The sequence below is a fragment of the Suncus etruscus genome, chromosome 5 (assembly GCF_024139225.1).
Source record: "Suncus etruscus isolate mSunEtr1 chromosome 5, mSunEtr1.pri.cur, whole genome shotgun sequence".
In the NCBI taxonomy this organism is placed as follows: Eukaryota; Metazoa; Chordata; class Mammalia; order Eulipotyphla; family Soricidae; genus Suncus; species Suncus etruscus.
In genome coordinates, this window is record NC_064852.1 from 132463801 (window position 1) to 132491470 (window position 27670).

The window sequence follows — 27670 nt, forward strand, 5'->3', positions numbered from 1 at the left end:
GATTCACAGTAAATCTAAGTATGGAAAGTCCAGGTTTGTCCTCATGAAAGTCCATGTTATCCAACTCACAAAAGGTGAAGGAGGAACAATGAATATGACCCAGAAATATAGGGCTGTGTGTCAGAAGAACATTCTCAGGGAGAAGAAAACACCAGAGCACAATAGGTAATCCTAAGCACCTATGTACTGTAGGCCTTTGTGCACTGGCCATGAACCCTAACTATCAATGGGTTACCAGGCACCTTGAGTGAAATTCCTTTTCATCTCAATCTTCTTGCCAAACAGCAATCTCTACTGAACATGAAGAGTGCTTGAACCCAGAGCTGCAAATTAAGAGATGCTTCTCTACTTACTGATACTTTTCCTTTATCCTGATTAACTTTACTCAGTACAATAAAAAATATGTTCAAAATGCACTGATTTCAGAGAGGATATCAACATGTAGAAGCACTATTTGTCATGAAAATGTTTGATTTCACAGTGTACAAATAAAGCTCACTATAAATCTATCATTTTGTACAATGTTTTTACATTTGCTGCAATTAAATTTTACTAATTTTTTGTCTTATTTATTGAAGATAGCTCAGGAGACAGGGGTGTATACTCTTTTTGCATATTCCAGGACCCAAGTTTGATTCTTGGTATTATGTGTGCACCTCCACCCCCACTATCTGGTATGCCTGTAAGTCTTTGAACATACATACAGTGGCCCTATTAGTCCACAGACTCTCGAGTCCGAGCATAACCATGCAGTTGTACCCTAGAAATGCAGTTTCTGGCCCTATTGCCTGAGAATGATTGGATACCAAAGAAAAGGAATGGATTTATGGTTTTGTGTATGTACAATTTGGCAATGAATTCCCCAAAATAAGTTATAATATGTAAATACAAAAGATTTTGGCCAAATAATTTAGTTTGGTTGAAACAAAAGTGAATCATTTAAAGTCTGATATGTTGAATGAAAAGCCAGCATTTATATAAAAACATTACATTATTAAAAAGTTTTAAAACTTTACAATTAAGTAAAAAAAATAAGCATACCTGCTCACCAGTAAAATTGTATAAGGAGGTCATATTTTTCCCATCATAAATATAAACCTAGGCAAGAGAAGTAAAGAAGTATTTGAAATACAGTAAAATATAACATAACCCAAATATATTTTTTAAAAATATCATAATTTCCCTACCATTCCCAAAGTCCTTGCAGCTCTTGGGACCCCTGAGACAAAGTCTAAATAAAACCAAACAAAGAAAAAAATGTGAATACAGACTTTTAAGACCAATAGTGAAAATTGCAGGAGAAGGTTACTATGTCAGAAAGTTTTATTTTACTAGTTAAGTATGAAATAAATGTATATTTTGAAGAATTACAGTAGTCCATGATAAAGAATCCTAACATACTTTAACCATAAAATCAAATTTTAACAAACTATAGAAAGATTCACAAAGACTCCCAATTAGGCCTAGATACAGGGGTTAAGATCCATGCCACTGACCCTGGTTCAATCCCTGGCATCTCATGATTCTCAATGTCACTGAAAGTGACCTCAACCATAGAGTAAGGAGTAGTTGCTGAGCACTGGTGAGTATGAATTAAACACCAACCTCACTCCACCCCAAACACCTTCTTAGATAGGCTCTCATGTCCTCAAGACATTTGTAATCTTGTATAAAATAAAAATATAATCAGGGACCAAAAAGGGAAGAAAGGATGTATTTCCAGGACCAGGGACTTAGCCTAAAGATCTAATAAAAATGCTTTGCTTGTGAAAGGCATTATTTGATCCCTGGCAGTGCACAGCCAAACTGAGCACCATTCAAAAAAAAAAAAAAATCTGAGGAGCATGTCAAGAGAGACCCCTACCATCACCAAGTGTGATCCCAAAATCAAAAGAAAAGGATAAAGATATTTCAGTGCTGAAAAATAGTCCCAAACACAATGCAACAGGTAAAATAAAGGGGTCAGCAGCACAGAAACAGGCAATTAGTCCCAGATTTGAATGTTTTGTTTTGTTTTGGTTTGGTTTGGTTTTTGGGTTACACCTGGCAGCACTAAGGGGTTACTCCTGACTCTATGCTCATTAATCGCTCCTAGCAGGCTCGGGGAACCATATAGGATGCCGGGATTCGAACCATTGTCCTTTTGCATGCAAGGCAAATGCCCTACCTCCATGCTATCTCTCTGGGCCCCCAGATTGAATTTTGAAGAAAAACAGAAACAATGATCTAATGACCTAACAAATTGAGGCTACAAATTGTGCCCACAGAAGAAGAAATGAAGTCTTTCCAGGAGAACTGAATCTAAGGGAAAGGGGAAGGAAGGGGCTGAGAAATAAGCAGAACTGGGGGCATGGATGTAAGGAGGGTAGGAAAGAGCAGAAGGGGAAGAGATAGGGTCAAGGTCAGAGGAGGAAGAAGAGAGACAGAACCTCCACTCACAGCGTGAGCACTGTACTAATTTCTCTTGTACCTAACCCTGACTCGGAGACTTTTTATTTCCTTATAAATATTAATTTCACTGTTTTAAATGCTTACACTAAAATATATTTTAAAGAATAAAACATAGTACACCATACCATCTATGCCATCACCATTAAAATCTCCAACAGCCACAGAGTATCCTAAAGCAGGGAGCAAAAGAGAAAAGGACCTTCAGATTTTTGTTTTGTTTTGTTTTTGTTTTTTGAGCCACACCTGGTGGAGTTCAGAGGTTATTCCTGGCTCTGGGCTCAGAAATCACTCCTGGCAGGCTTGGGGGACCATATAGGATGCCGGGAATCAAACCCAAGTCTGTCCTGGGCTGGCTACATGCAAGGCAAATGCTCTACCATTGTGCTATCTCTCCGACCTCCAATACCTTCAAATTTCAAGCCCACCCTCTAACTCACGAGCCCTTGAGACTATTTTCACATAATACCTCTTAATTCTATCTTATATTATTTAGGGGTAACAGTCACATGTGTATGATAAATACACCTTAAAGAAAAGAACTGAGTTAAATGCTCAAATAGGATAGCTTTAGTATAAGAAGAAAAATAAGATCATTTCATTAACTAGATGGGAATCAGTTAAAATGGGCAAAATTTCAATCCATTATAAAGGGGAGACAGGACACATTTTCTCATTCAACTGGTATTTCTGTCATCTGTACTTGATGTACTAGAGAGAGAATGAAGACTAATAAATCATAAACTCCAAAACAGAAGTTTAACATTAACGAAAGTTCAGGAGTCAGACAGACTACCTGGGTTTGAATTTCAAAATAACAAATAGGCATGTTCTGATACCACTTTGCATCTCAAATCTTTTTATGTATAATGCACATTTATCAAAAAATTCTGTATAGACAAAGCACTCAGAACAATGCCCAGAGCATAGTAAACATATCTTAAAAGTTATGTTGTTATTCAACTATGCTCAAATTTCCATTACTAAAACACACATAACTTAAGTAATAATTTTGAAACTGTATGGTATGCTCCTTTTAAAAAGTTTTTGTTTGTTTTGTTTTATTTTGTGTACACACCCTGCAATACTCAGTGGCTATTCCTGGTTCTGCACTCAGGAATTACTCCTGATGGGCTTGGGAGAACAATATGGGATTCTGATCAATCCGATCAGCAGTGTGCAAAGTAAATGCCCTACCGGTTGTAATATCACTCCAGCCCTTTAAAGATGTCATTTTTTTTTGTACAAATAAATGTTTTCTACTTAAGGCAGCATAAGAAAAAAAAAAAAAACAGGACAAAAACACCATACATCATAAAATAAATGAGTATTTTGGCTTTACCTACCCAAATAACTGTCATCAAAAATAGCTTGCGCAGTTCGAGTTGCTAACTGGTTATTATACTTGATGCTGTAAACTTTGGGGTCATATTTCGATACAATTTCTGCCACTTGATCTGAAATGAGCTGACCTGAAATAAATACAATAAAATTTTAAGAATACAGAATTTCTCGATTTTCTATGAAATGAAGTAAAATAGTAAAAGCATGGCACCTCCTTTCCCTAAAATATTTCAATATTGTTACCTGATAACCATTGAACAGGTTGAACTTATATTTTCTTTTCTTATTTTCTTTTTGTTTTGGGGTCATTTCCAGTAATTTTGAGGGCTTACTCCTGGCTCTGCAATCAGGGATTACTCCTGGCAGTGTTAGGGGGACTATACGGAATGTTGGGGATCAAACCTGGGTCAGTCACAGCAAGGTAAGCACCTTACCTACTGTACTATCTATTTCTCCTGACCTTTACTTTTATACTTTTATTAAACAGCCAGAGTAAATGAATTTATAACCGTATGTAGCAAGGAAGAAACCTAAATGACTACATAAAACTCAGACTTGCCCCTGCCCCAGAAAACTAAAGTTGCTCTATCAAATGCCATCTGCATAATATGGGAAAACAATCACTACTTCTGATGTTTTAGAAAAAAAATTCATAAGCACTAAAGTTGTCACTAATGTTCCTATTTGTCCAGTCAAGCAGGTTTAATCTGTCGGGGAGAAACATTTTCTGTCTGGGTCACACTTTTGTCCACTGTGCCTAAATTGTATTTAACATACTGAAAGGATGCAACAGGAACATAGGAAATTCATAATCTCACTAGGATAAAGCAATTTATCAGTTACATATTTTAGACCAATTATAATTAAATCCCAAAGACTACAATAGCAACAGCATCTGTATTAGTATTAGTCACTATACTAACTAAAAATGGGTACAGATATTACTACTACTCAAAGTATTAAAACTAAATCATCAAAAATGTCCATAGTTAATTTCTTTAGAAAAAAGGTTATATATTTTATACTATTTGTATATATTTATTACATATACATCATATAATCATAATTTTAAGCATATTCTTTATAAACTTACATTTTACATTTTTTTCTTTAAGTAATTTGAAATTTAATAGGTGCCTGATAAGCCAAGTGAATCTAAGATAGCGTTATCATTGGTAATTTAAAAGCTATTAACTTACCTTGCCAATAAAAGCTACCAGGACCACCAAGGAGTACTCTGTCAGCCTAGAGTGAATCAAACCACAAAAGGGTAGATACATATATAAATAGGTAGTTTTAAATATGAAAAGCAATGTAGTATATATAAAAATTATATAATGTCATACATTTTTTTTTTTGGTTTTTCGGGCCACACCCGTTTGATGCTCAGGGGTTACTCCTGGCTAAGCGCTCAGAAATTGCCCCTGGCTTGGGGGGACCATATGGGACACCGGGGATCGAACCGCGGTCCTTCCTTGGCTAGCGCTTGCAAGGCAGACACCTTACTTCTAGCGCCACCTCGCTGGCCCCTAGACATATATTTTAATGCAAGCAATTTAGACACCTCAAGCTCACAACTCAGTTTCACTATACATTTAAAAATAATAATGTGGAAAAAATTTAAAGTAGAAAAGTCAGATTCATTCACCTATTTATTAATTTTGTTTGGTTTGGTTATTGGGGGAAGGGGTCACCAGCTCTGCTCAGGGCTCTTGCTCTGCTCTCAAGGAACCACTTGTGGTGCTGAGGATTGAGCCTGGGTCAGATTTGCCAGGCAAACACCTAACCCACTGTACCATTCAATATATAAATATAGTCAAATATATACATAGTTTACCTCCCCCTAAAGATTTTGGCTGCTTCATACTTGATATGGAATACTAGAGCAAAGTATAACTGAACTACAAGAAGAACAACAGGTCACTCTTTAATTCTGTAAATTTGTATATTAAGTTTCTGACTAAATAAGGCAGATTTTCTCGCCGGTAATCACTAAAGAACTTTCTGGTATAAAAAAACTATTCTTTTAATATCTTGTAGATATAAAGAGTACTCCTTAGTCAGCAAATCTTTCAAACTATGTTATAAAAACAAAATGCCATCATTTGACTCGTATTTCTTATATGTCAACAAACTATAAATATTGAATCAGGGGACGGCGTGGTGGCGCTAGAGGTAAGGTGTCTGCCTTGCCAGCTCTAGCCTAGGACGGTTGGATTCCTCGGCGTCCCATATGGTCCCTCAAGCCAGGAGCGACTTCTGAGCTCATAGCCAGGAGTAACCCCCCTGAGCGTTACCGGGTGTGGCCTAAAAACAAAAAAGAAAAAACATATATTGAATCTATGATATTTGGGATTGAGTCTAATATCTCTCTTTCTAATTTCTTTCCATTGGAAACAAGCAAAAGTTTTCCTCCTTCAAAGGTACATAAAGCCTCTTGCAGGTTTCTTCTGCTCTTGGGCTGATATGAGGGACTTCTAAACTGTCTTCTTTAAAATAATTGCTTCTTTCAGAAATAGATTTTGGAAAAAGGTAATTATTTAAGAAAGTGAGCAGGGGGGGGGATTTTTTTTATAAAAGGAAACGGGGCCAGGGATGAACCTCATTGGTAGATCACATGACGCTAACATAAAAACCTGGGTTTGATTTTTGGTGTTGGCCAAAAAAAGAAAAGAAAAAGAAAAAGCAGACAGTTAATTTATCGATATATATTTATAATTTATCAATATAAAATGTGATAGTATGGGAGTATTTCTGGGACAGTCATTAAACAAGCATATATAAAAACTATAATACCTGCTTGAGAATATGCCATACAAGTATAAGCTTAATATCTTTTTCTTATCTTTCCTTCCTTTGTTCCTTAAATTTTCAATTATGAGTATATAAAACTACAAATTATGTAACAAATGACTAGAGCAATAGTACAGTGGGTAGGGCACTTGTCTTACATATGGCAGACCCAGTTTCGATCCTTTGCATCTTCTATGGCTCCCAAACACTGCCAGGATTAATTCCTGAGTGCAGAACCAGGATTAAGCCCTGAATATTGCTGAGAGCAGCCCAACTCCCCACTCCCAATATTGTGTGGAATAAAGCTGAACTCAAGAAGGAGAGTTAGTTACTCTAGAAAAAAAAAAAATGAAGTGAATAAAAATAAAGATAAAACACAAATTAAAAAAAAATAAGAAAATGGTCTGGAGAGACACTCTAATAGTTAGATCACTTGCTATGCATGTGGCTGATCTGGTTCAATCATACCCCATATGGACTCCAACTCCCATTGGATGTGACCCCTAAGCAAAAAGCCAGGCAGGAACTATTAGCACCAGTCAGTTGTCATGGTCTACAGACCAAAATCTAAAATAATAAGTCTATTTTTTTCTACATCACAATGATAACATTTTGCTGTCTGTATGAATTTAGGGCTTTTACATGTTATAAGAAAGCTATATTAGGCTTTCTACCAAAAAATGCTTTTGGTCAGTATTCTTGAGGTTCTCTAGAAAAATCAATAAAATAATTAAAATGTGTATGTACTCTGAAAAAATGATAAAAATAATTATAATTTAATAAAAATTGCATTTGAAATTATTTTAGAAAACTGCATGAAAATTGTCACCTTAAATGAGCATATTTATTCAGCTGAAAGTACATAGAACCCTACATGAAATTTATTATATTTATTAAATCACTTTAGCTTTATTTGGTGCCTATAGGCCCTAATAAATGGCCTATATACCTATGTCTCATCTTTTATTAACTAGTTTTGCAATAAAGTTCCCATACAAAAAATCAATTTCAATCACATGTGAGAATTTTAATAGTCTATAAATAAAAGTAACTAGAAATTTAAATATTAAATCATTCATATTTTCCTATTATGATAGTCTTTAACCTCACCTATTCCCATTTTGATGTCTATTTCAAATAAGCAACGTTTATATAAGTTATTAAATGTGAAAATATGTTATTTTTATCAATGGTATTCATAAAACAGATAATATTTATAAATAGAGAAACTCAAGAATGGACCAACTTGTTTTAAACCATGTTTTAGACAAGGGAAATCTGAATCTCATTCAATCTTAAATGAAAACTTACTTTAGTAAAATCAATGCTGAATCCTCCTTGACAAAATCCCTGTCCATCAGCATCAATATTTTCTAAAATAAAAAAATTGGAAATATACACAAACCCAAAAACAAATAAATAACATAAAACAAAACATGAGAAAAATTTGGTATCATGAAATCATAAAATAAGAAATTAATTTCTGGGAGTATTTATTTACTTATTTAGTTAATACCATAATCTAAAAAATTAATATGTTTTAGCAGTACTAGTTTCTTAACCAGGAAAATTAAAAAGAGATTAAAGTATTTGCACCAGTAACTAGATACAAAAAACATTACCTAAGTAGTATAATCCAAATTTGCTATTTTTAACTACAATGCAAGTAAAATTTTATATCACAACCCACACAAACCAAAATATGCACTGCATATGTAACAAATAAAAATTATAATTATACTTTGATATTTTCTATTTTATTTCATTTCATTAAAATAAAACTACTGATCTGACTTCATAAAGGATTGATGACTTGTGATCTATGCATTAAAGTCATATAGAAAATTCCTATTTCTTCTTATTATTACCATACAAGTTTGGGGTATTTCCTAAATTATGACAACCAAGAAAAAAATAAGTATAGTCTTATTACATACAACTTCTAACTTTGTATATAATTTTTAGACAACAGCAATAAATGCATTGTTAACATAGTTCAGAAATGCTAACGAGAAGTAGACCCCAACTTGAAGTACTGGAAAGAACAAAATTTGAAACTATATAAATATAGTATGATGAGTACTGGGGTCTCTACTGAAAGTGTACATCCTTAAGCATTTCATTTACAAGTATTTTTTCAAATAAAGATTCCATAATTTTACTCTTTTGCAATCACCCCACCACCAACTTTCTTCGTAGTTTTCACAAATGTAGATGGTTTCTGGACAATCAGTAAATTAATTTAACTTTAATCTTAATACTCTGCCTACACTAGAGATTAAGAATGAATTATTGCTTGAAGGGTAATAATAAAAAATTAAAAATGACACCCAATTTGTCAAGAAATTCTTGAAATTGATGCAATAATATTTAAATACCATAGCATTACTTTCTGTATTTGCCATTCAAATATAGTAACCAAAAATATCTATTTTCAGTCCTAAGGGCAACTTCCAAGAATTTTTTTCAAATCCTCCCATCAAATATTTTGAACCCATTTGAAAAAAAACCTGGGAACTGCCAAGATTAAACACTATCTAAATTTAGAATTTTTTTAGAAAATATTCTCAAGAGTGTAATGCTACCCTAATGTAAATTTTTCTAACCAACAAAGAATGGAAAAATGTAAGGTTGGGGTTTCCAGAGTCTAGTGAATCATACTAAAGAATTCAGCTCTGACCTCAGGCCAGCACTTATTTTCTTTCTTCAAGATGCATGGGTGGGAGTGGGGATAGAGGGAGGACAACAATGACTATTTTAGTCTATTTATAAAGACATCCTTTAAAAATTATTTTCATAAGGTACAATTATCTACTTTATTTGGTTTCCCAGATGTCTTAAGTAGAAAACATGCTGATCTTTTAAGACAAATATATGCTAAACTAAATATTTATGTAATAACAAAATATTTCAGGGAAGATTTTTCCTTAAGTTCTGAGAATAATTAATATTTTTTCTGTCACGTTTAACAATATTTATAATAACAACGGTTTCTGGGAGTCAGGTACTGTATTATAAGCATTTTCACTGACACTATCATCTTAACTTTTCACAGTAATTCTAAGAGTGACATTATAACTATTTTCAGATTACTATAAAGATTCAGATTACTACTAAGCTTAAAAAAATTAAAGGCTGGTCCAATGGTAGTGGTTTATCAGAACTTATTAATGTTAGTATCACAAAAATTGGTATAAACCCCCCACTGCTCAATTTGACTGACTTTAAGAAAAAAATTAAGTAACTTGACAATAACAAGCAAGTAAATACGAGAGTATGGACTAAAAGTAGGAATGTTGATAACACTAGGCTACAGGACCTCAAATCAGCTAGGCATTTCTAATCCCTTGAGAGAGAATCAAAGAGAAGAGCCATTTAGAATTATCACTGAGGGAAAAATAATAATAAGTAGTCTATGTACAAATTACATTAGCAGAAAAAAAGTAAAAAAAAAACTAGTTCTGAACTTGGATTTGAAAGAATATTTTCTTTTATAATTTGTTTTTGTTTTTGGGTCACACCCAGTAATGCTCAGGGGTTACTCTTATCTCTGTGCTCAGAAATCGCCTCTGGCAGGCTCAGGAGACCTTTTGAGGTGCTGGAATTCGAACTATCACAGTCCCTCCTGGTTGGCTGTGTGAAAGGCAAATGCCCTACAGCTGTGCTATCTCTCTAGCCCCAAGAATATTATTATTTATTTATTTATTTTGGTTTTTGGGTCACACCCGGCAGTGTGACCCAAAAACTAACTAACTAACTAACTAACTAACTAACTAACTAACTAACTAACTAACTAAAATTTGTATTTAAAGTAAAACAGTTTTTTCCTTTATTTTTAATTTTTTTTGTTTTGTTTTGTTTTTGGGCCACACCCATTTGATGCTCAGGGGTTACTCCTGGCTATGCGCTCAGAAATCACTCCTGGCTTGGGGGGACCATATGGGACACTGGGGGGATTGAACCTATGCTAGCGCTTGCAAGGCAGACACCTTACCTCTAGCGCCACCTTCCCGGTCCCTATTTTTAATTTTTATTCCTCTTCCACTTCCTTTCTCTCTCTCTCTCTTTTTTTTTTTTTTTTGGTTTTTGGTTTTTGGTTTTTGGGTCACACCCGGCAGTGCTCAGGGGTTACTCCTGGCTCTAGGCTCAGAAATCGCTCCTGGCAGGCTCAGGGGACCATATGGGATGCCGGGATTCGAACCGCCGGGATTCGAACCACCGTCCTTCTGCATGCAAGGCAAACGTACTACCTCCATTCTATCTCTCTGGCCCCAAGAATATTATTTTTTTAACTTTATTGATTGATTTATTGGTTTTTGGACCACACCCAGTGGTACTCAGCGGTTACTCCGGGCTCTGCAATCAGAAATGGCCCCTGGCAGGCTGGACAGCCATATGGGATACTGGGAATTGAACCGGGTCCCTCCTAGTTTGGCCACTTGCAAGGCAAATGCCCTACCGCTATGCTATAGGCCCCATGGATTTGAAAGAATATTAAGCAATAATTTGTGTTCAAGCATTGTCAGGAAGACATCATTGTCTACTATAAAATGAAGAATGGCCATAGGTAGCAAAAAGCAAACATAATCAGTATAGAGCAATTTTTTTTTAAAAGTAAGACTGAAGTTCTGGTGTTCTCTTAGGTTATTTAAAACAACAAAAACAAGGAATTGGAGCAGTGGCACAAACAGTAGGGCGTCTGCCTTGTAAGCGCTAACCTGGGATGAACCTTGGTTCGATCCCCGGGCATCCCATATGGTCCCCCAATCCAGGAGTGATTTCTGAGCTCATAGCCAGGAGTAACCCCTGAGTGTCACTGGGTATGGCCCCCAAACCAAAAACAACAACAACAACAACAACAAAACTTGTAGCTAGAAGAACGAAGTTATCAAGAAGTATACAATGTGGTCCTATATAAGTTCCATTCTCATGTAAAGTCTGGTGAATTTACTGAATATGGAAGAGATACAAAATACTGAATTGGGGCTGAAGAGATAGCATGGAAGTAGGGTGTTTGCCTTGCATGCAGGACAGTGGTTCGAATCCCAGCATCCAATATGGTCCCCTGAGCCTGCCAGGAGCGATTTCTGAGCATAGAGCCAGGAGTAACCCCTGAGCGCTGCCAGGTGTGACCAAAAAAACAAATCTAAAATACTGACATTGTTCCTCTGAAGTTTTTTTTTTGTCCAAATCAATATTTTAACAAAGACAAAACAAAAGTTAAAATGGTTATAGGAATTCCTCACAGGTATAAGCTGATGGTCAGCAGAAGGCAAGAATATAGCCTGGTGGCCAGACTTGTGGCCATTTTTTTTATCTCTGGAAAGGTGGTCTCACAGATATTTGGGCCTGTAAGAAGATGAATACTTCAAAAATTGAGTGAGGAAGCATGTACACTGATCACATTACTGAAAACAGTATTAATTAAAAAAAAGAATCATCCACTTTATTTTAAAAGTTTCTCTTTTATTTATTCTTCTCTTTTATTTATTTATTTATTTTTTATTTTTGGGTCACACCTGGCAGTGCTCAGGGATTACTCCTGGCTCTATGCTCAGAAATAGCTCTTGGCAGGCTCAGGGGACCATATGGGATGCTGGGATTCAAACCACCAACCTTCTGCATACAAGGCAAACGTCTTACCTCCATGCTATCTCTCTGGCCCCTATTTTTGTTTTATTTTTATTTTGTTTGGGGACAGGCATACCTGGAGCCTCTCTGACTTGATTCTCAGAAGTGATGAGCAGACCAAAGGTAGTGCTGAGATTGAATAGGGTAAGTTTATTTCCTAAACTATCTCTCTGGCCCTTGATATTTATTTTCATTGAAGAAGAGTTACAACAGTATTAGCATTTATGGTTTTGACATAAAAATTACTGCACCCTTAACACATCCACCACAGGCCTTAAAAATTTAAACATAGATACTACCTAGTCTGAGCAATAGTACAGGAGATGGCCAGTTGCCTCACATGTGACTGACCTATTTAGATCCTTGTGCATCCCATATGGATATCCGAGTAATTCCCGAATGCAGAAAGGAGCATTAATTGGCATGGCCTCAAAACAAATAAAAAAGAAACTGCCTAGTTTATGGCAACTATTCATCTTTCTCTTTATAAATAATATGTAATCAAGTAATGTGGGTTTGTGCTCAGAAATCGTTCCTGGCAGGCCTGGGGACCATATGGGATGCCAGGATTTGAACCACTGTCTGTCCTGAATAGGCTGAATGTAAGACAAACGCCCTACCGCTGTGCTATCTCCCTGGCCCCGGGTATGGTGATAGTCTAATAAAACTTTATTTATAAAAATAGGCTTACAATTCATATTTGCTGACCAAATATGAATATGTTAGGAAAAAAATTTATTATGACTTCATAGCTTTTGTACCAAAGCCAAGTAAGTGAAAACATTATATAACAAAATCATCGATCAAACAGTGTTAATCCTTTTAATACATATTTAGCGGGCTAAAGAGATCATACAGGGAGTTAAGGGACTTGCCTTGAACCTAGTCAACCCCAACCACTGCCAGTACTGATCTCTGAGGCATGGAGTCAGAAGTAGGTCCTGAGTTCTGGCTAGTTCTGGCTCCAAGTAAAATAATTACAGTGATAATAATTACATATTAAGATAAGAAGTAGTCGTTTACTACAGAGGCTAAGTGATAAAAACTACTTGTCTAACATAGTCACATAGGCCCATAAGGCCCACAAGGCCCACAAGAATGCTGGTCTTTAGAAGGACTCCATCCTTGTATACTCATATACACAGATGTGAAGAGGAATGATTCAAACCTCTACTTGGAAAGCAAGTAAATAAATATACATGTTCTCTGTAGGAAAGCTGTGCTTTTCTAAAATTAAGACAGAGAACATTTTCTCATTTGAGTAATAAGGGAGGAAGATTCCACTGGAATAAGAAAGATCTAGGTTCAAGGGCCAGAATATTAGCACAGTGGGGAGGGCATTTGCCTTGCATACAGCTGACCTGGGTTCAATCCCTAGCATCTCATATGATTCCCCCGAACCTGCCAGGAATGATTTCTGATTGTAAAGATAGGAGTAGTCCCTGAGCTCTGCTGGGTGTGGCCCAAAAAAACAAAAAACAAACAAAAAAGAAAGATCAACTTTCAAATATCGATGTGACTATTCATGACAACAAAATATAGGAAAAAGGTACTTTTACTAAAACTCAGCATTTACATCTAATGAAAATATAAGTGACTTTATGTAGGTGCCCATAAATGAAGATTTGCAAGCCTGGGGCATTAGATACCTTCTCATAATAGTAACACTTGCCAATACAGAAATTAAATATACAAACTCAGTCTTCATGTGTTCTACTCACAGAAACAACAATACTACATCCAAAATGCAACTTAGAGGTGATGAGAGAGTTGGCATTGAGCACTAAGGATAAAGTTGCCCGTCTTAATCTGTGCCAAGTGCTTTCCAGCCTATCCTGGCAAACCTGTGGTTCTGGAAGTATTATTGTTTGATGTTTACCTCTCCTACTAGAGTTGGCTAAAAAATAAGGGACCGATAAAAAGCATTTTCAGTTTTTTTTTTTTTTTTTTTTTTTTTTTTTTGTGGTTTTTGGGTCACACCCGGCAGTGCTCAGGGGTTACTCCTGGCTCCATGCTCAGAAATTGCTCCTGGCAGGCACGGGGGACCATATGGGATGCCGGGATTCGAACCGATGACCTTCTGCATGAAAGGCAAACGCCCTACCTCCATGCTATCTCTCCGGCCCCCATTTTCAGTTTTTTTTTTTTTTTTTTTTTTTTGGTTTTTGGGCCACACCCTGTGACGCTCAGGGGTTACTCCTGGCTATGCGCTCAGAAGTTGCTCCTGGCTTCTTGGGGGACCATATGGGACGCCGGGGGATCGAACCGCGGTCCGTCCTAGGCTAGCGCAGGCAAGGCAGGCACCTTACCTCCAGCGCCACCGCCCGGCCCCCATTTTCAGGTTTTTTAGTGGCTCAACTACTTAGAAATTTGAGGACTGAGTAATTCCTTTGACCTGGTATTACAAGTCACCTATCAAGAGAAAAAAAAAAGAAACTAATAATGAAAGTCTTACAAGTTGGACTAATGTAATTACTAATTCTATTTATTTATATTTGGTCTTTGGGTCACACCCAGCAGCGCTCAGGGGCCACTCCTGGCTCTATGCTCAGAAATTGCCCCCCCAAAAAAATAAACAAAAATAAACAAAAAAAAAAGAAATTGCCCCCAGCAGGCTCGGGGGGCAATATGGGAAAACGGGATTTGAACCACCATCCTTCTGCATGCAAGGCAAATGCCTTACTGCTGTGCTATCTCTCCGGCCCCATTACTAATTCTTTATACTAAACTATTGGTGACCACTAAAATATAAAAAGTAATGTGGGATTGGGATGTGGGTTGGGATGTGGGTTAGGATGTGGCTCAGCAGAACACATGCCTTACATATGAGAGATCCCAAGTTTGATTCTTGATACTAGAATGGGGAAGAAAAAAAAATCTTCAAAAGTATTTCAGGTATAAAGAACTAAAACTACATATATTCTGTATGTCAATGATTTCTTCTGAGGCTCCTTAAATAAAGAGGCTATGGAGTGGAGATCAATTCAACAAAGGTGTAAAGAAAAAAAAAAAAAACCTCTAAATCCAAGTAGTAAAGAAATAGAGTAAAGAAGCACAGTGTAAAATCCGCCAAAGAACAAAAATAAATGCTAATATGGATGGGGGGAAAAGGGGCCCTTATTCGCTGCTGGTGGAAAATCAGTTCTTCTGGAAGACAATATTGACTTCTAAAAACACGAGGGAACCAGAGAGATTGCACAGTGATAGGGTGTTTGCCTTGCACGTGACAGACCAGATGGACCCAGTTGGACTCCCAGCATCTCTTATGGTCTCCTGAGCCTGCCAGGGCAATTTCTGAGCACAGAGCCAGGTAACCCCTGAGTGCTGATGCCGAATATGACCCAAAAACAAAACAAAACAAAAACAATAGGAATCAAATTTCATCTACCGAAAGAACCCCAAAACTATTCAGAAAAGACATCTGCACTCTTATGTTCCTATTCACAATAGGCAAAAATTGAAGGCAACACAGCCCCCAAGAACAGATAAAGAAAGAATGGTGCATACATATACACAATGAACCAACCACTACTTGGCTTTAAGAAAAGATAAAATCAGGGCCAGAGCAATTGGGCAGCGGTAGGGCATTTTCCTTGTACGTGGCTGACCCAGGGCGAACTACTGTTCGACCCCCCAGTGTCCCATGTGTCCCCTAGAACCAGGAGCAATTTCTGAGCACATAGCCAAGAGTAGCCCCTGAACATCACCAGAGGAGACCCAAAAATTTAAACAAAAAAGATGAAATCATGCAATTTGCCACTATGTGAATGGATCTGGAGATTATTATGTTGAATGAAATTAGTCACAATTAGAAGGAGGGGCGGGTATAGAATGATTTATATAATTCATAGGCTATAAAGAAACAATATAGGGTCTAACAAATATCTAAGGGCAACAAAAATGGAAAACTCTTTAGTATGAAGCTATCACAAGGGAAAGAAAAAGGTATATGATTGTGGATATGCAGAGACTATGGTGGAAGGAAGTAAACCCTCTAGCGGGGGTGTGGTGCTAGAAGCCCTGCCCTTAAACCATCTTGTAAACTATGGTGCCAAAAATAAACTATAAAAGTTAAAAATTAAGTGTTCAACCTCCAATGCCTGGAGCCTGGAGTTGGTCTTATGCCAGAATACTTGATGGGTAAGGTCTCCCTGTTTTTAGGCCAAAAGTTTTTCCTTTCTATTTCTCCTATATTTTACTGTGTCTATGCAAACAACAACTTCCACAGTACATTTTTTATTGTATTTTTTATCTCTTATCTTTAAAATAAAAATAAAGAGCTGATTAAACTTTCTGTTATTGTATTAATGACTTTATTGAGATACAATAATTTTCACAAATATACTTGCTGCTGAACTTCTTTTTTCTTTCTTTTTTTATTCTCTTCCATTTATTTTTCTTTCTATTTTCTTTTGTTTTGTTTTGTTTTGTTTTGTTTTGGGGCCACACCTGGTGACGCTCAGGGATTAGTCCTGGCTATGCACTCAGAAATCGCTCCTGGCTTGGGGGACCATATGGAATGCTGGAGGATCAAACTGCGGTCCATCCTAGGTCAGCCATGTGTAAGGCAAACACCCTTCTGCTGCGCCACCGCTCCGGTCCTTCTTTTATTTTTTAATAACTTTGCTTTCCATCATCTTGAAACAAATGCATTATGATCAGTTATGTAAACTATGTGATGCATTTTCTTCAAGTAAAAAATAATTTAAAAATTAAGTGATCAAATTCACTTCTATCTAAAAATTAACTTCATATAAATTTTTGGTAAATATTAGAGAATATGATAATTTTCAGAATTTCAAAAGAGTAAAAAAACTTGGTGACAGATTAAAAACAGAAATTCAGTTTCATTCTCCTGAGCTCACAGTTTGATCTTGTAACATATACTCTTTTCTTTTGCTCTTTTCTTTTTTAATCCTTATTAATAAGGGGCTGGAAAGATAGCATGGAGGTAAGGCATGTGCCTTGCATGCAGAAGGTTGGTGGTTCGAATCCCAGCATCCCATATGGTCCCCTGAGCATGCCAGGAGCGATTGCTGAGCATAGAGCTAGGAGTAACTCCTGAGCACCGCCAGGTGTGACCCAAAAACCAAAAAAAAAGAAAAGAAAAGAAAAGAAAGAAAAAAAGAAATTGTCTTTCTGGGCCAAAGTGATGGCGCAAGTGGTAGGGCATTTGCCTTGCATGCGGCTATCTAGAACACACCCAGGTTTGATCCCCTGTGGTCCCCCAAACCAGGAGCGATTTCTGAGTGCAAAGCCAGGAGTAACCTCTGAGCATCACCTGGTATGGCCCAAAAACCAAAAACCAAAAAAAAAAAAAAGAAAAGAATTGTCTTTCTGAAACCTTGGTAGCCATAAGAATTTCCTTGTAGAGTTTATTTAAAATGCAGACTAGGGGGCCAGAGAGATAGCACAGCGGTAAAGGCATTTGCCTTGCATGTGGCTGACCCAGGACTGACCCAGTTTGATTTTCAGCATCCCATTTGGTCCCCCAAGCTTGCCAGGAGTGATTTCTGAGCACAGAACCAAGAGTAACCCTTGAGCCAGGTGTGGCCCATAAACAATTAACTTATAATTAAATAAACAAACTGCTTTAAAAAAATAATAAAACGCAGACTAGACCAAACTCAATCTAGAAAACCAGTATCCTTTGTTGCAGAGACCTCACATCTCTAGAGAAAATTAATGCATCAACTTTTTATGTAGAATGACTAAAATGACAGCTTCCAATTTGCATATTAATCATTATTAACCAAACAATGATCAGTTCTGCAGGAAAAAAGGTAAGTCTATTGATTATACATTCACAATTTCTTTATGTTAATAGGATTTTTACTTTGCTGTCATCACATCATGATGTCTACAAGTTTTAACATACTTAGAACAAATAAGACTTGTTATCCCTTTCTTAAAAGCTGGCACAACTTCCTCTACATACTTGATCTGCATGGAGCATACTCGACAGTCTTTGCTCCATCCTGAAGAAAACATGTCCCGACAGGCTCTCTCTCCTGCTTCATTTCTGTCCTCCAGTGGTACAGTGGGGCACAGGCCTGAAATCATAGATGACAGTACATGACATAAAAATTCTCCAAAATCAATGATTGTTTTCAGTAACCTAGATATTTTTGGATTTATTTTGGGGTCATACCTAGCAGCTCTCTTAAGTTACTCCTCGCTCTGTGCTCAGAAATTACTCCAGAGGCAGGAGAGATCGCACAGTGAGTAAGGGCATCTGCCTTGCACATGCCAACACAGGACGATTGGTGGTTAAAATCCCGGCATACCATATGGTCCCCCGAGCCTGCAAGGAGCGATTTCTGAGCACAGATCCAGGAGTAATCCATGAGCGCCGTCGGGTGTGAACCACCCCCCCACAAAAAAAAAAAGAAAAAATTACTCCAGGCAGGCTCGGGGAACATATGGGAATTTAAGCTGCTTGGCCTTAACCCCCAGACAACCTAGCACTTTTCTTATATTTCTCCAGAGGCCATATTTATAGTCTGAATTTTTTCTTTCAAAAAAGTTAGCAAAATTATTGATTTAGGGTCTCTCGCAGTCTTTCTTCCTTTTATTACCCCCCCCAACCCCTTCTCACTGTAGGAGCTATATTTAAAGGTGTCTAGGCCTGAAAAAAGCACTGGAACTAAATATTCTTGTATCTGCATAGTGTAGCCCTAAATTATAAAGCTAATAATTTATAAATGACAGTAAAAAAAATGAGAGTAAAACAATTTTCAGTGTTTATTTTCCAAATAAACTATGATCTTTTGTTTCAGAATTAGATTTTGATTCCATGTATGAGTAATGGAATAATGCTTATTTTAATTATGTATTAATCCATAAAAGTCCAACCATTTAATTTTATGATAAAAGTTAAGATTATTTGAATTTTTGGGGGGGGGGTGTTTAGGGCCACACCATTGGCAGGCTCTAGGAACCATATGGCATGCCAGGAATAGAACCCAGCTCTACTACTGTGCTACTGCTCTGCTCCCTATTTATATTCCTTGAAGCAAAACATTATTGCAGTGTGATAACTGGGCTATTAAATTGGCAATGAAAATATAGAATGTAGATGAACACTGATCTTTCTCTACATGCCCTGATGTTCTGGAATAGATTATTCATACTTTCTGCTTATGTCTGTTTCTTTGTATCCATTTCTGCCTACAATATCCAAAAAAACCACCCAGGTTTATCATGGAGAATTGATTATAGGTGGGCAACAAGAACAGAAGTAGAGAGGCTGGAGCGGTGGCGCAAGTAAGTAAGGCAACTTCCTTGCATGCACTAGCCTAGGATGGACCTAGGACGGATCCCCTGGCATCCTCTATGGTACCCCAAGCCAAGAGCAATTTCTGAGCACATAGCCAGGAGTGACCCCTGAGCATCACCAGGTGTAGCCCCCCCAAAAAAAGATTAGAAGTAGAGATAACGGACAGTATCACCCCAGGTGAGTACTGGTGGTAACCTGACACAGGACAGACTGCAGATGATGTGTAAAATCTTTTCTGGATACAAAAGTGGTGGGGTTCACTAGGAAGAAATAATAAGTTATGGACCTAAATAAATTGGGAAGATATATGTGAAAATGTTTATTTTCATATTTTCTTCTCTTAATAAGAATTTCACCTTGGGGCCGGGCGGTGGCGCTAAAGGTAAGGTGCCTGCTTTGCCAGCGCTAGCCTAGGATGGACCATGGTTCGATCCCCCGGTGTCCCATATGGTCCCCCAAGCCAGGAGCGACTTCTGAGCGCATAGCCAGGAGTAACCCCTGAGCGTCAAACGGGTGTGGCCCAAAAACAATAACAAAAAAAAAAAAAGAATTTCACCTTGCCCAAATGAAGGAAGGAAGGAAGGAAGGAAGGAAGGAAGGAAGGAAGGAAGGAAGGAAGGAAGGAAGGAAGGAAGGAAGGAAGGAAGGAAGGAAGGAAGGAAGGAAGGAAGGAAGGAAGGAAGGAAGGAAGGAAGGAAGGAAGAGGGGGAGGGAGGGAAGGAGGGAGGTAAAAAAAATAAAAAATAAGAAAATAAGAAAAAAGGGGGGAAATACTATAGGATAAGAATAAGGATAGGACTTTAATTACCCAAAGAAAATTCAAAGTGAAATCATACTTTTCCCTGTTTTTGGAGTAATATTAACACAACTCAAGAAGCAATAAAAGTTTCACATAATGTTTTCGTGTCACTATTTTCTAAGAATTAAAGTATAGACTAGGGCATAGAGTCTGTAATTACAGCCAGGAAACAGAATAGGAACAGCCGAGTAAAAAAGGCTTAAAGAAGCAGAGGGGGCTCAAACTGGAGCTCAGAGAGACCCTAACACTTAGAAGAAGGCAGAAGGACCATCAAAGGAGGTTGCAAGGACACAGGTAAGGTCCAGTGTTTGAGCGTCTGCCTCAAATGCAGGAGATTGCAAGTTCAATTCTCTAATCAACTCATATGGCCAAAAGCACATTGGGCACTGCCATGGGATCCTTGATGCTACAGTGTGTGACTGCTAGTAAGTATCACAAAAGGAGATGCTAGAAACCACCATAACAAAGGGAAGAGATGAGGGAGGAGATTTAAGTGAAATAAGTCTTTAAAAAAAATTTTTTTTTTTTTTGGTTTTTGGGTCATACCCAGCAGTGTTAGGGGTTACTCCTGGCTCTATGCTCAGAAACCACTCCTGGCAGGCTGGGGTGTGTGTGTGTGGGCTATATGGAATGCCGGGATTCAAATCACTGTCTTTCTGAATGCAAGGCAAATGCCCTACCTCCATGCTATCTCTCCGGCTCCTCTTTTAAAAAAAATTAACTAAAATAAATATTGTAGTGGCGCAGGTTGGAAGACAAGAAAGTATCTTTGATGTTTAGGAACAAATTCCTTGACAAAAACAAAAAATTATGGGGCCGGAGAGATAGCATGGAAGTAGGGCATTTGCTTTGCATGCAGAAGGACAGTAGTTCGAATCCCGGCATCCCATATGGTCCCCTGAACCTGCCATGAGCGATTTCTGAGCATAGAGCTAGGAGTAACCCCTGAACACTGCTGGGTGTGACTGCCCCCCCAAAAAAGTAATGAAAACAAAAATTACACCTGAGCTTGCTGAATTGTGCTGAGGGGATAAAAAAAATACAGTAAATTTTTTGTGAAGTCAAAAATACAGAGAAGGGAAAAAATACAAAGAGGAAACAGTGAATGAGGCTAAAGTCAGAGGCAGGGGAGGCCCTGGCTACATCGAGGGTATTTAACTAGAGTAGCTGGAAAGAAAATCTGAAGGGAAGAAGGGGAAGAGGTTTCCAGAGAAAATGCCTGTGAGAAGTTGTTGAGAAGCAAAGAAATGGGGGTCATAGCAGAGAGGAAAACTGGTTAAAGGAAGAATGTACTTTTAAACATAGAGTGGGATGGGGCTGAAGCACTGGCGCAGCAGTAGGGCATTTGCCTTGCACACTGCTGACCTAAGACAGACCGTGGTTTGATCCCCGGCATTCCAAATGGTCCCCCAAGCCGGGATTGATTTTTGAGTGCATGGCCAGGAGTAACCCCTGAGTGTCACTGAGTATGGCCCAAAAACCAAAAAAAGTGATGGGGGAGACAAACAGAGACAGAGAGACAGAGACAGAGAAATAGGGAGAGACAAAAAGAGACAAAGAAGAAAAGTTTCTGTAGGCTAGGGAAAGGTACAGGAGCAAACTTGGGGACATTGGTGGTAGTAGTGTACACTGGTTAGGAGATGGGTGTTGGAACACTGTATAATTGAAAATCAGTTTTTTAAAAATTTAAAAGAGGGCTGAAGTGATAGCATAGCAGATAGGGCATTTGCCTGGCACATGGCTGACTCGGGTTAGATCCCCGGATTCCCATATAGTCCTCCAAGCCTGCCAGGACTAATTCCTGAGCACCACCAAGTGTGGCCCAAAAATCAAAGACCAAAGTTCAAAAACAAACAAAAAAGAATGGAGGCTTTTGGTTAATAAAAGGGTACACTGTCCTTTAAACTTGGCTGGACAGAGCAAAGTGATAGGCATTACCATGGGGGTAGAGGTGGTAGAAGAAATGGAGAGCGTGGAAAGGAAAAGTGGAAAGTGACAGGGTGTGGGAGAGACCATATCTATCCTGAGATGCCAGGGCCACTTTCTAGAACTATCGTACCTGATTACACCCTCTGGCCCTAGGTACATTGTATTTTGCTTTGGAATTTCAACTGTGATTATCAAAATACTAGGCTGAGATGTGGCACAGTGGTAGAGCTTGTATTGTCAGGCCCTTGAGTAAAATATAAGAATTTAAGAAAAATTAAAAAAATGAAAATAAAGAAATACTTACTAAAATTTTATCCTGCTTTGACCTCACAGATGCTCCAAACCACTGGTGAGATTTAAACTCCACTGGATCATCCTTAGCAAAATCTCTATTGCCTTAAAGAAAAAAAAAAAAAGAAAGAAGGTGAGGGGTGAGAAAGAAAAATAATAATTTTCAGTATGACTGAATTTATCTCAATTCCACCAGGTTATGTTTAATCCACTATTACACTGGCTCATTTATCTTTTACTGTATATGTATCAGTAAATTTCAAGTAATAAAAAAAAAACCCCTGGTATTACTTGTGAATACAGGCCTGTACTTCCTGTCAATTAACATACTATCCATGTGAAGAAATAACAGTAATAAACTACTACAGTTATTTTTTTTTTTTTTTTTTTTTTTTGGTTTTTGGGCCACACCCGGTGACGCTCAGGGGTTACTCCTGGCTATGCGCTCAGAAGTTGCTCCTGGCTTGGGGGACCATATGGGATGCCGGGGGATCGAACCGCGGTCCGTCCGAGGCTAGCGCAGGCAAGGCAGGCACCTTACCTTTAGCGCCACCGCCCGGCCCCTACTACAGTTATTTTATTGAAAGATAATTAACTGTTAAACAAAAGTGTAATTGCCTATTATACTTCTGGAAGTTCTCTGTGTGGCATAAACGTATTTATGGTAACGGGACGATGAAACATCTTTGCTGAAGACTAACAGTAAAAGAGACTAGTACATGTAACAGAAGTTAAAACCCAGGAGAAATGAGCTGGTTGGTAGATAAAAGTATTACACTGGACAATATAATATGCAAACATTTATTTTTCAGCTTACATTATTGAGAAATTAATCCCAATGTACTCATTTAAAGCCCCGTAGAATAAAAATAGAAAGTTTGTTTCCATGGAAAAGTTCCGTCTGTCAATTTCCAATACAATTTGGAAACCTGCATGGGTTTTTGGTTTTTTTTTTATTTGTCTATTTGATTGTTTTGGTTTTTTTTTGGTTTTGATTTTGGGGCCACACCTGGTGGTGCTCAAATTTTACTCCTGGCTCTACACTCAGAAATCACTCCTGGCAGGCTCAGGGGATCTTATGGAATGCCTAGGATCGAACCTGGGCTGGCCTTGTGCAAGGCAAATGCCCTACCCACTATGCTATTGCTCTAGCCCAAACCTGCATGTTTTTGTAAGGAGAAACTTTTAAAAGTTGAATTTGTTCCTCTAGAAGTTTGGAATCCGGGGCTAGCGAGGTGGCGCTAGAGGTAAGGTGTCTGCCTTGCAAGCGCTAGCCAAGGAAAGGACCACGGTTCGATCCCCCGGCGTCCCATATGGTCCCCCCAAGCCAAGGGCAATTTCTGAGCGCGTAGCCAGGAGTAACCCCTGAGCATCTAATGGGTGTGGCCCGAAAAACCAAAAAAAAAAAAAAAAAAGAAGTTTGGAATCCTTCTTTATAAATATGCTTCAGTAGCAATTTAGAATAACTACAACAGGGCCAGAGAGATAGGATGGAGGTAGGGCATTTGCCTTGCATGTTGAAGGACAGTGGTTAGAATTGCGGTGTCCCAATGGTCCTCAAAGCCCGCCAGGAGTGATTTCTTAGAGTAGAGCCAGGAGTAGCCCCTGAGCACTGCCAGGTTTGATCCAAATCAAAAAAAAAAAAAAATTAATGACAACAGACATTAATTTTAGGAATGGCACTTTACACATAATTTTTGTCAAAAGAGTAGGCTGAATATGTTCCCTATATCTCACCCTTCTAAAGATTTATAGTTTATTCTATTCTGCAGATATAAAACCAACTGCAGTTACAAATAATTTATGAGAACTTAAACAAATTGGGTGTCTTCTAATCAAGAAAAAGGGTGCACCATTGCTCACTGTACTTTTACTTTTAGCCATTTTTTATTTGAAAAATATTTATTCAATGTGTCTATCTCCAAGGCATCTCTTCCATCTGTAGTCTAAACACCACAGTTCTTTGTAAATGGCCACAAAGACACTTTTTTATAAGTAAAGAGAAGGAGGAAGAAGAGATTTTTCTTGGCAACTGCAATAGGAAATATTTATAGAAAATATTCACTCAACATTTGTGGTTGTATTTTTTTAATAATAAAGTAATGTTGAATGATTTGGCTCTACTGGTATCAATCAAAGATCTGCAGAATACACAATGGCATAGTATTTCACTTTTTAAAAAGAAAGAAATCTGGCTGGAGTGATAGAACAGTGGGTAGGGCATTTGCCTTGCACATGGCCTACCTGAGTTTACTCCCCTGCATCCCATTTAGTACCTTGAGCCCCACCAGGAGTGATACCTGAGCACAGAGCTAGCAATAAGCCCCAAGTACTTAGGTGTGGCCCCAAAATCAATATAAATAAAATATAAAAGAGGAAAGGAATAAGAGTGATAGAAAATTCTCAAGGCTTACTGAGATCACTCTTGGCAGTGCTTGGGGACCATATGGGATGCCAGAAATTGAACCTGGGTCAGCACATACAAGGCAAGTGTCCTACCTCTTGTATTATCTGTACAGCCAAGAAACAATTTCTTTTTTTAGTGGGTAATATCTGTAAACTCATTTTTGAATATTATTTGTTATCAAAAAGATTTGCGCCAAGAAAAATTTTTGAAGGGGTCACACCCTGCAGCGCAGCAGGGCTAACTCCTGGCTCTATGCTCAGAATCACCAACCTTCGATCCCCCGGCGTCCCATATGGTCCCCCCAAGCCAGGGGCAATTTCTGAGCGCTTAGCCAGGAGTAACCCCTGAGCATCAAACGGGTGTGGCCTCAAAAACAAAAAACAAACAAGAACATGCCTTTTATTTCTTTTTTTTTTTTGCTTTTTGGGCCACACCCGGTGATGCTCAGGGGTTACTCCTGGCTATGCGCTCAGAAGTTGCTCCTGGCTTGGGGGACCATATGGAGCGCCGGGGGATCGAACCGCGGTCCGTCCAAGGCAAGCGCGGGCAAGGCAGGCACCTTACCTCTAGCGCCACCGCCCGGCCCCCGCCTTTTATTTCTTAATAATATGTGAATAGAGGCCAGAGTGATAGCATGGAGGTAAGGCATTTGCCTTTCATGCAGAAGGTCATTGGTTCGAATCCTGGCATCCCATATGGTCCTCTGAGCATAGAGCCAGGAGTAACTCCTGAGTGCTGCCGGTTGTGACCCAAAAACTAAAAATAATAATAATATGTGAATAAAGGTACATCTAAGTATCATTTTCATTGTGGTATAATGTGTAGTATAATTACATAGTAGTTTATTTCTTCACTCTTTCAACTCAAATTTCCGAGTATTTGTTTGGATCTAAGAAATCTATTTCTTCAAAGCCAATTCACTTTCTCTTCCAATATAAAAAAGAACCTCAGCAGAACATGATTGTAAGGGTTGGAGGTCATTGCTAATTTAATGGGATAAGCCATGTATGTAATGGACAACCCTTCAAACAAATGCATCTTATCAGACCTCAAAGACATCCTAATCTTTATACATAAGATCTCCTTTATCTTTTAAACAGGGCATGCTCATTAAGAACAAGTCATGCCCATTCATAAATATGCGAATTCAAGCAGATCTTTATACTCAAAGCCTTTCTACCTAGAACACTAATTTCCTTCTATTCTTGATTCCAACCCTTCCTAAGAATTCACTTGTAATTGTATATCTGTGGTAAAATGTTAGTGTCCTGTGAATCTAACACAAGAGACAATCATGCAACAAGTACTCACAGGGAGCAGTGGCAGAGAAAAGCATTGTTCGTTGTGGTACGAGAGGGGCAGAGTACATGGGAGGAAAAGTTTTCTAGGCTGAAAAAACAAAAAAAACTTGTGCAGAGAGATGAAAAATAGCACATCTTACAATTCTGTAGAAAACCAAATTGCGGGCCGGGCGGTGGCGCAAGAGGTAAGGTGCCTGCCTTGCCTGCGCTAGCCTTGGACAGACCGCGGTTCGATCCCCCCGTGTCCCATATGGTCCCCCAAGCCAGGAGTGACTTCTGAGCACATAGCCAGGAGTAACCCCTGAGCGTCAACGGGTGTGGCCCAAAAACCAAAAAAAAAAAAAAAAAAGAAAAAAAGAAAACCAAATTGCTCACTCTGACAAGAGTGAAAAGAAAAAATTGTCATTAAGAACCTTTCTGTCTTGACTGGTATGTGGGGGGCTCTGGGCAGGACAGCTAGCCACAGGTCCCCTGGGCTGAACTCCTAGTCCAGGGGGCCAAGATCCCCCCAAACCTGGTGGGTCTTCAGGGCCACGCCTGGTTAATCGGGCCCTGGGGGGAGGCGGGGGAGAAATCCCGCCCTTTGCATCCCAAAACTGCAGAACCGCGCGGGGGCTAGCGCCCCCGCGCGTACTTCATATATTAAGTGTATTCCTACTGTTATGTTACTTTTTACGTATCCAGAATCTTTATTATGTATCGTACCCTTTCCCACATCCCTACAAAGCTCTTTTTTATTCCTTTACTCTCTATCCCCCCCAAACATCTCTAATCTACATTACTCTTTTTAATCAGTAGTGTACAAGCGTTATCACAGACCAAAGCCGTGCATTGTGTGTAACAACCCCAAACTGTTTCAAGATACATAAAATGGACACGTATTTCTTTAGAATATTTTGGTTTTTTTTCTCTGACAGCTATAATTCTTACTAAATGTTGTCTTATATAGTGACGATTCTAACCGCTTTTCTTCTTCTCTTTTTGAGCTGTTTAACAAGGAATCTTAGAGAAAGAGTCCCCCAGATTAATGCTTATGATTGAACCATAATTGTTCTTATCACCCCCTTATGGGCCAAGAACACCACGTGGCATTGCTCCTTTTTTGCATAGGCACATTAAAATGGGAAAATACTATACATATAAATAAGATCCTATCTAATAGAGATTGGTACAGACTAATCTTATAGTGCAAAGGGACCTTACACCCTGAACATTGACATAACGACCTGGCACAGACCTCAGAAGAAAGGGCATTCCCCTGAACCAGGGAAGCCATCCACAAAACATCCAGGCTGGTCTCTAGCATCACCTGGAAGCAATCCTCTACCAAGGAAGACTCTACACTGCTCAGACATTGTCCTGCTCAAAAGAGACTTCCATTAACACTGAGAAGACTTAACAACAACAACGATTTGCTTACAGGACAGGGCTCCCTGCATTGCCCTTTG

General features: G+C 38.4%; 1 protein-coding gene across 1 annotated transcript in view; it reads right to left on the reverse strand.

Moving 5' to 3' along the window:
- Nucleotides 1–27670, reverse strand: part of ITGAV (integrin subunit alpha V) — a 118041-nt gene that overhangs the window by 41946 nt on the left and 48425 nt on the right. Inside the window, exons 3-10 of the mRNA XM_049773175.1 lie at nt 22528–22619; nt 18155–18269; nt 7897–7958; nt 4992–5037; nt 3795–3920; nt 2577–2621; nt 1188–1231; nt 1042–1098 (exon numbers count right to left, since the gene is read on the reverse strand). Of these exons, the coding sequence (XP_049629132.1) occupies nt 1042–1098; nt 1188–1231; nt 2577–2621; nt 3795–3920; nt 4992–5037; nt 7897–7958; nt 18155–18269; nt 22528–22619 (587 nt within the window). The remainder of the gene's footprint in view (nt 1–1041; nt 1099–1187; nt 1232–2576; nt 2622–3794; nt 3921–4991; nt 5038–7896; nt 7959–18154; nt 18270–22527; nt 22620–27670) is intronic.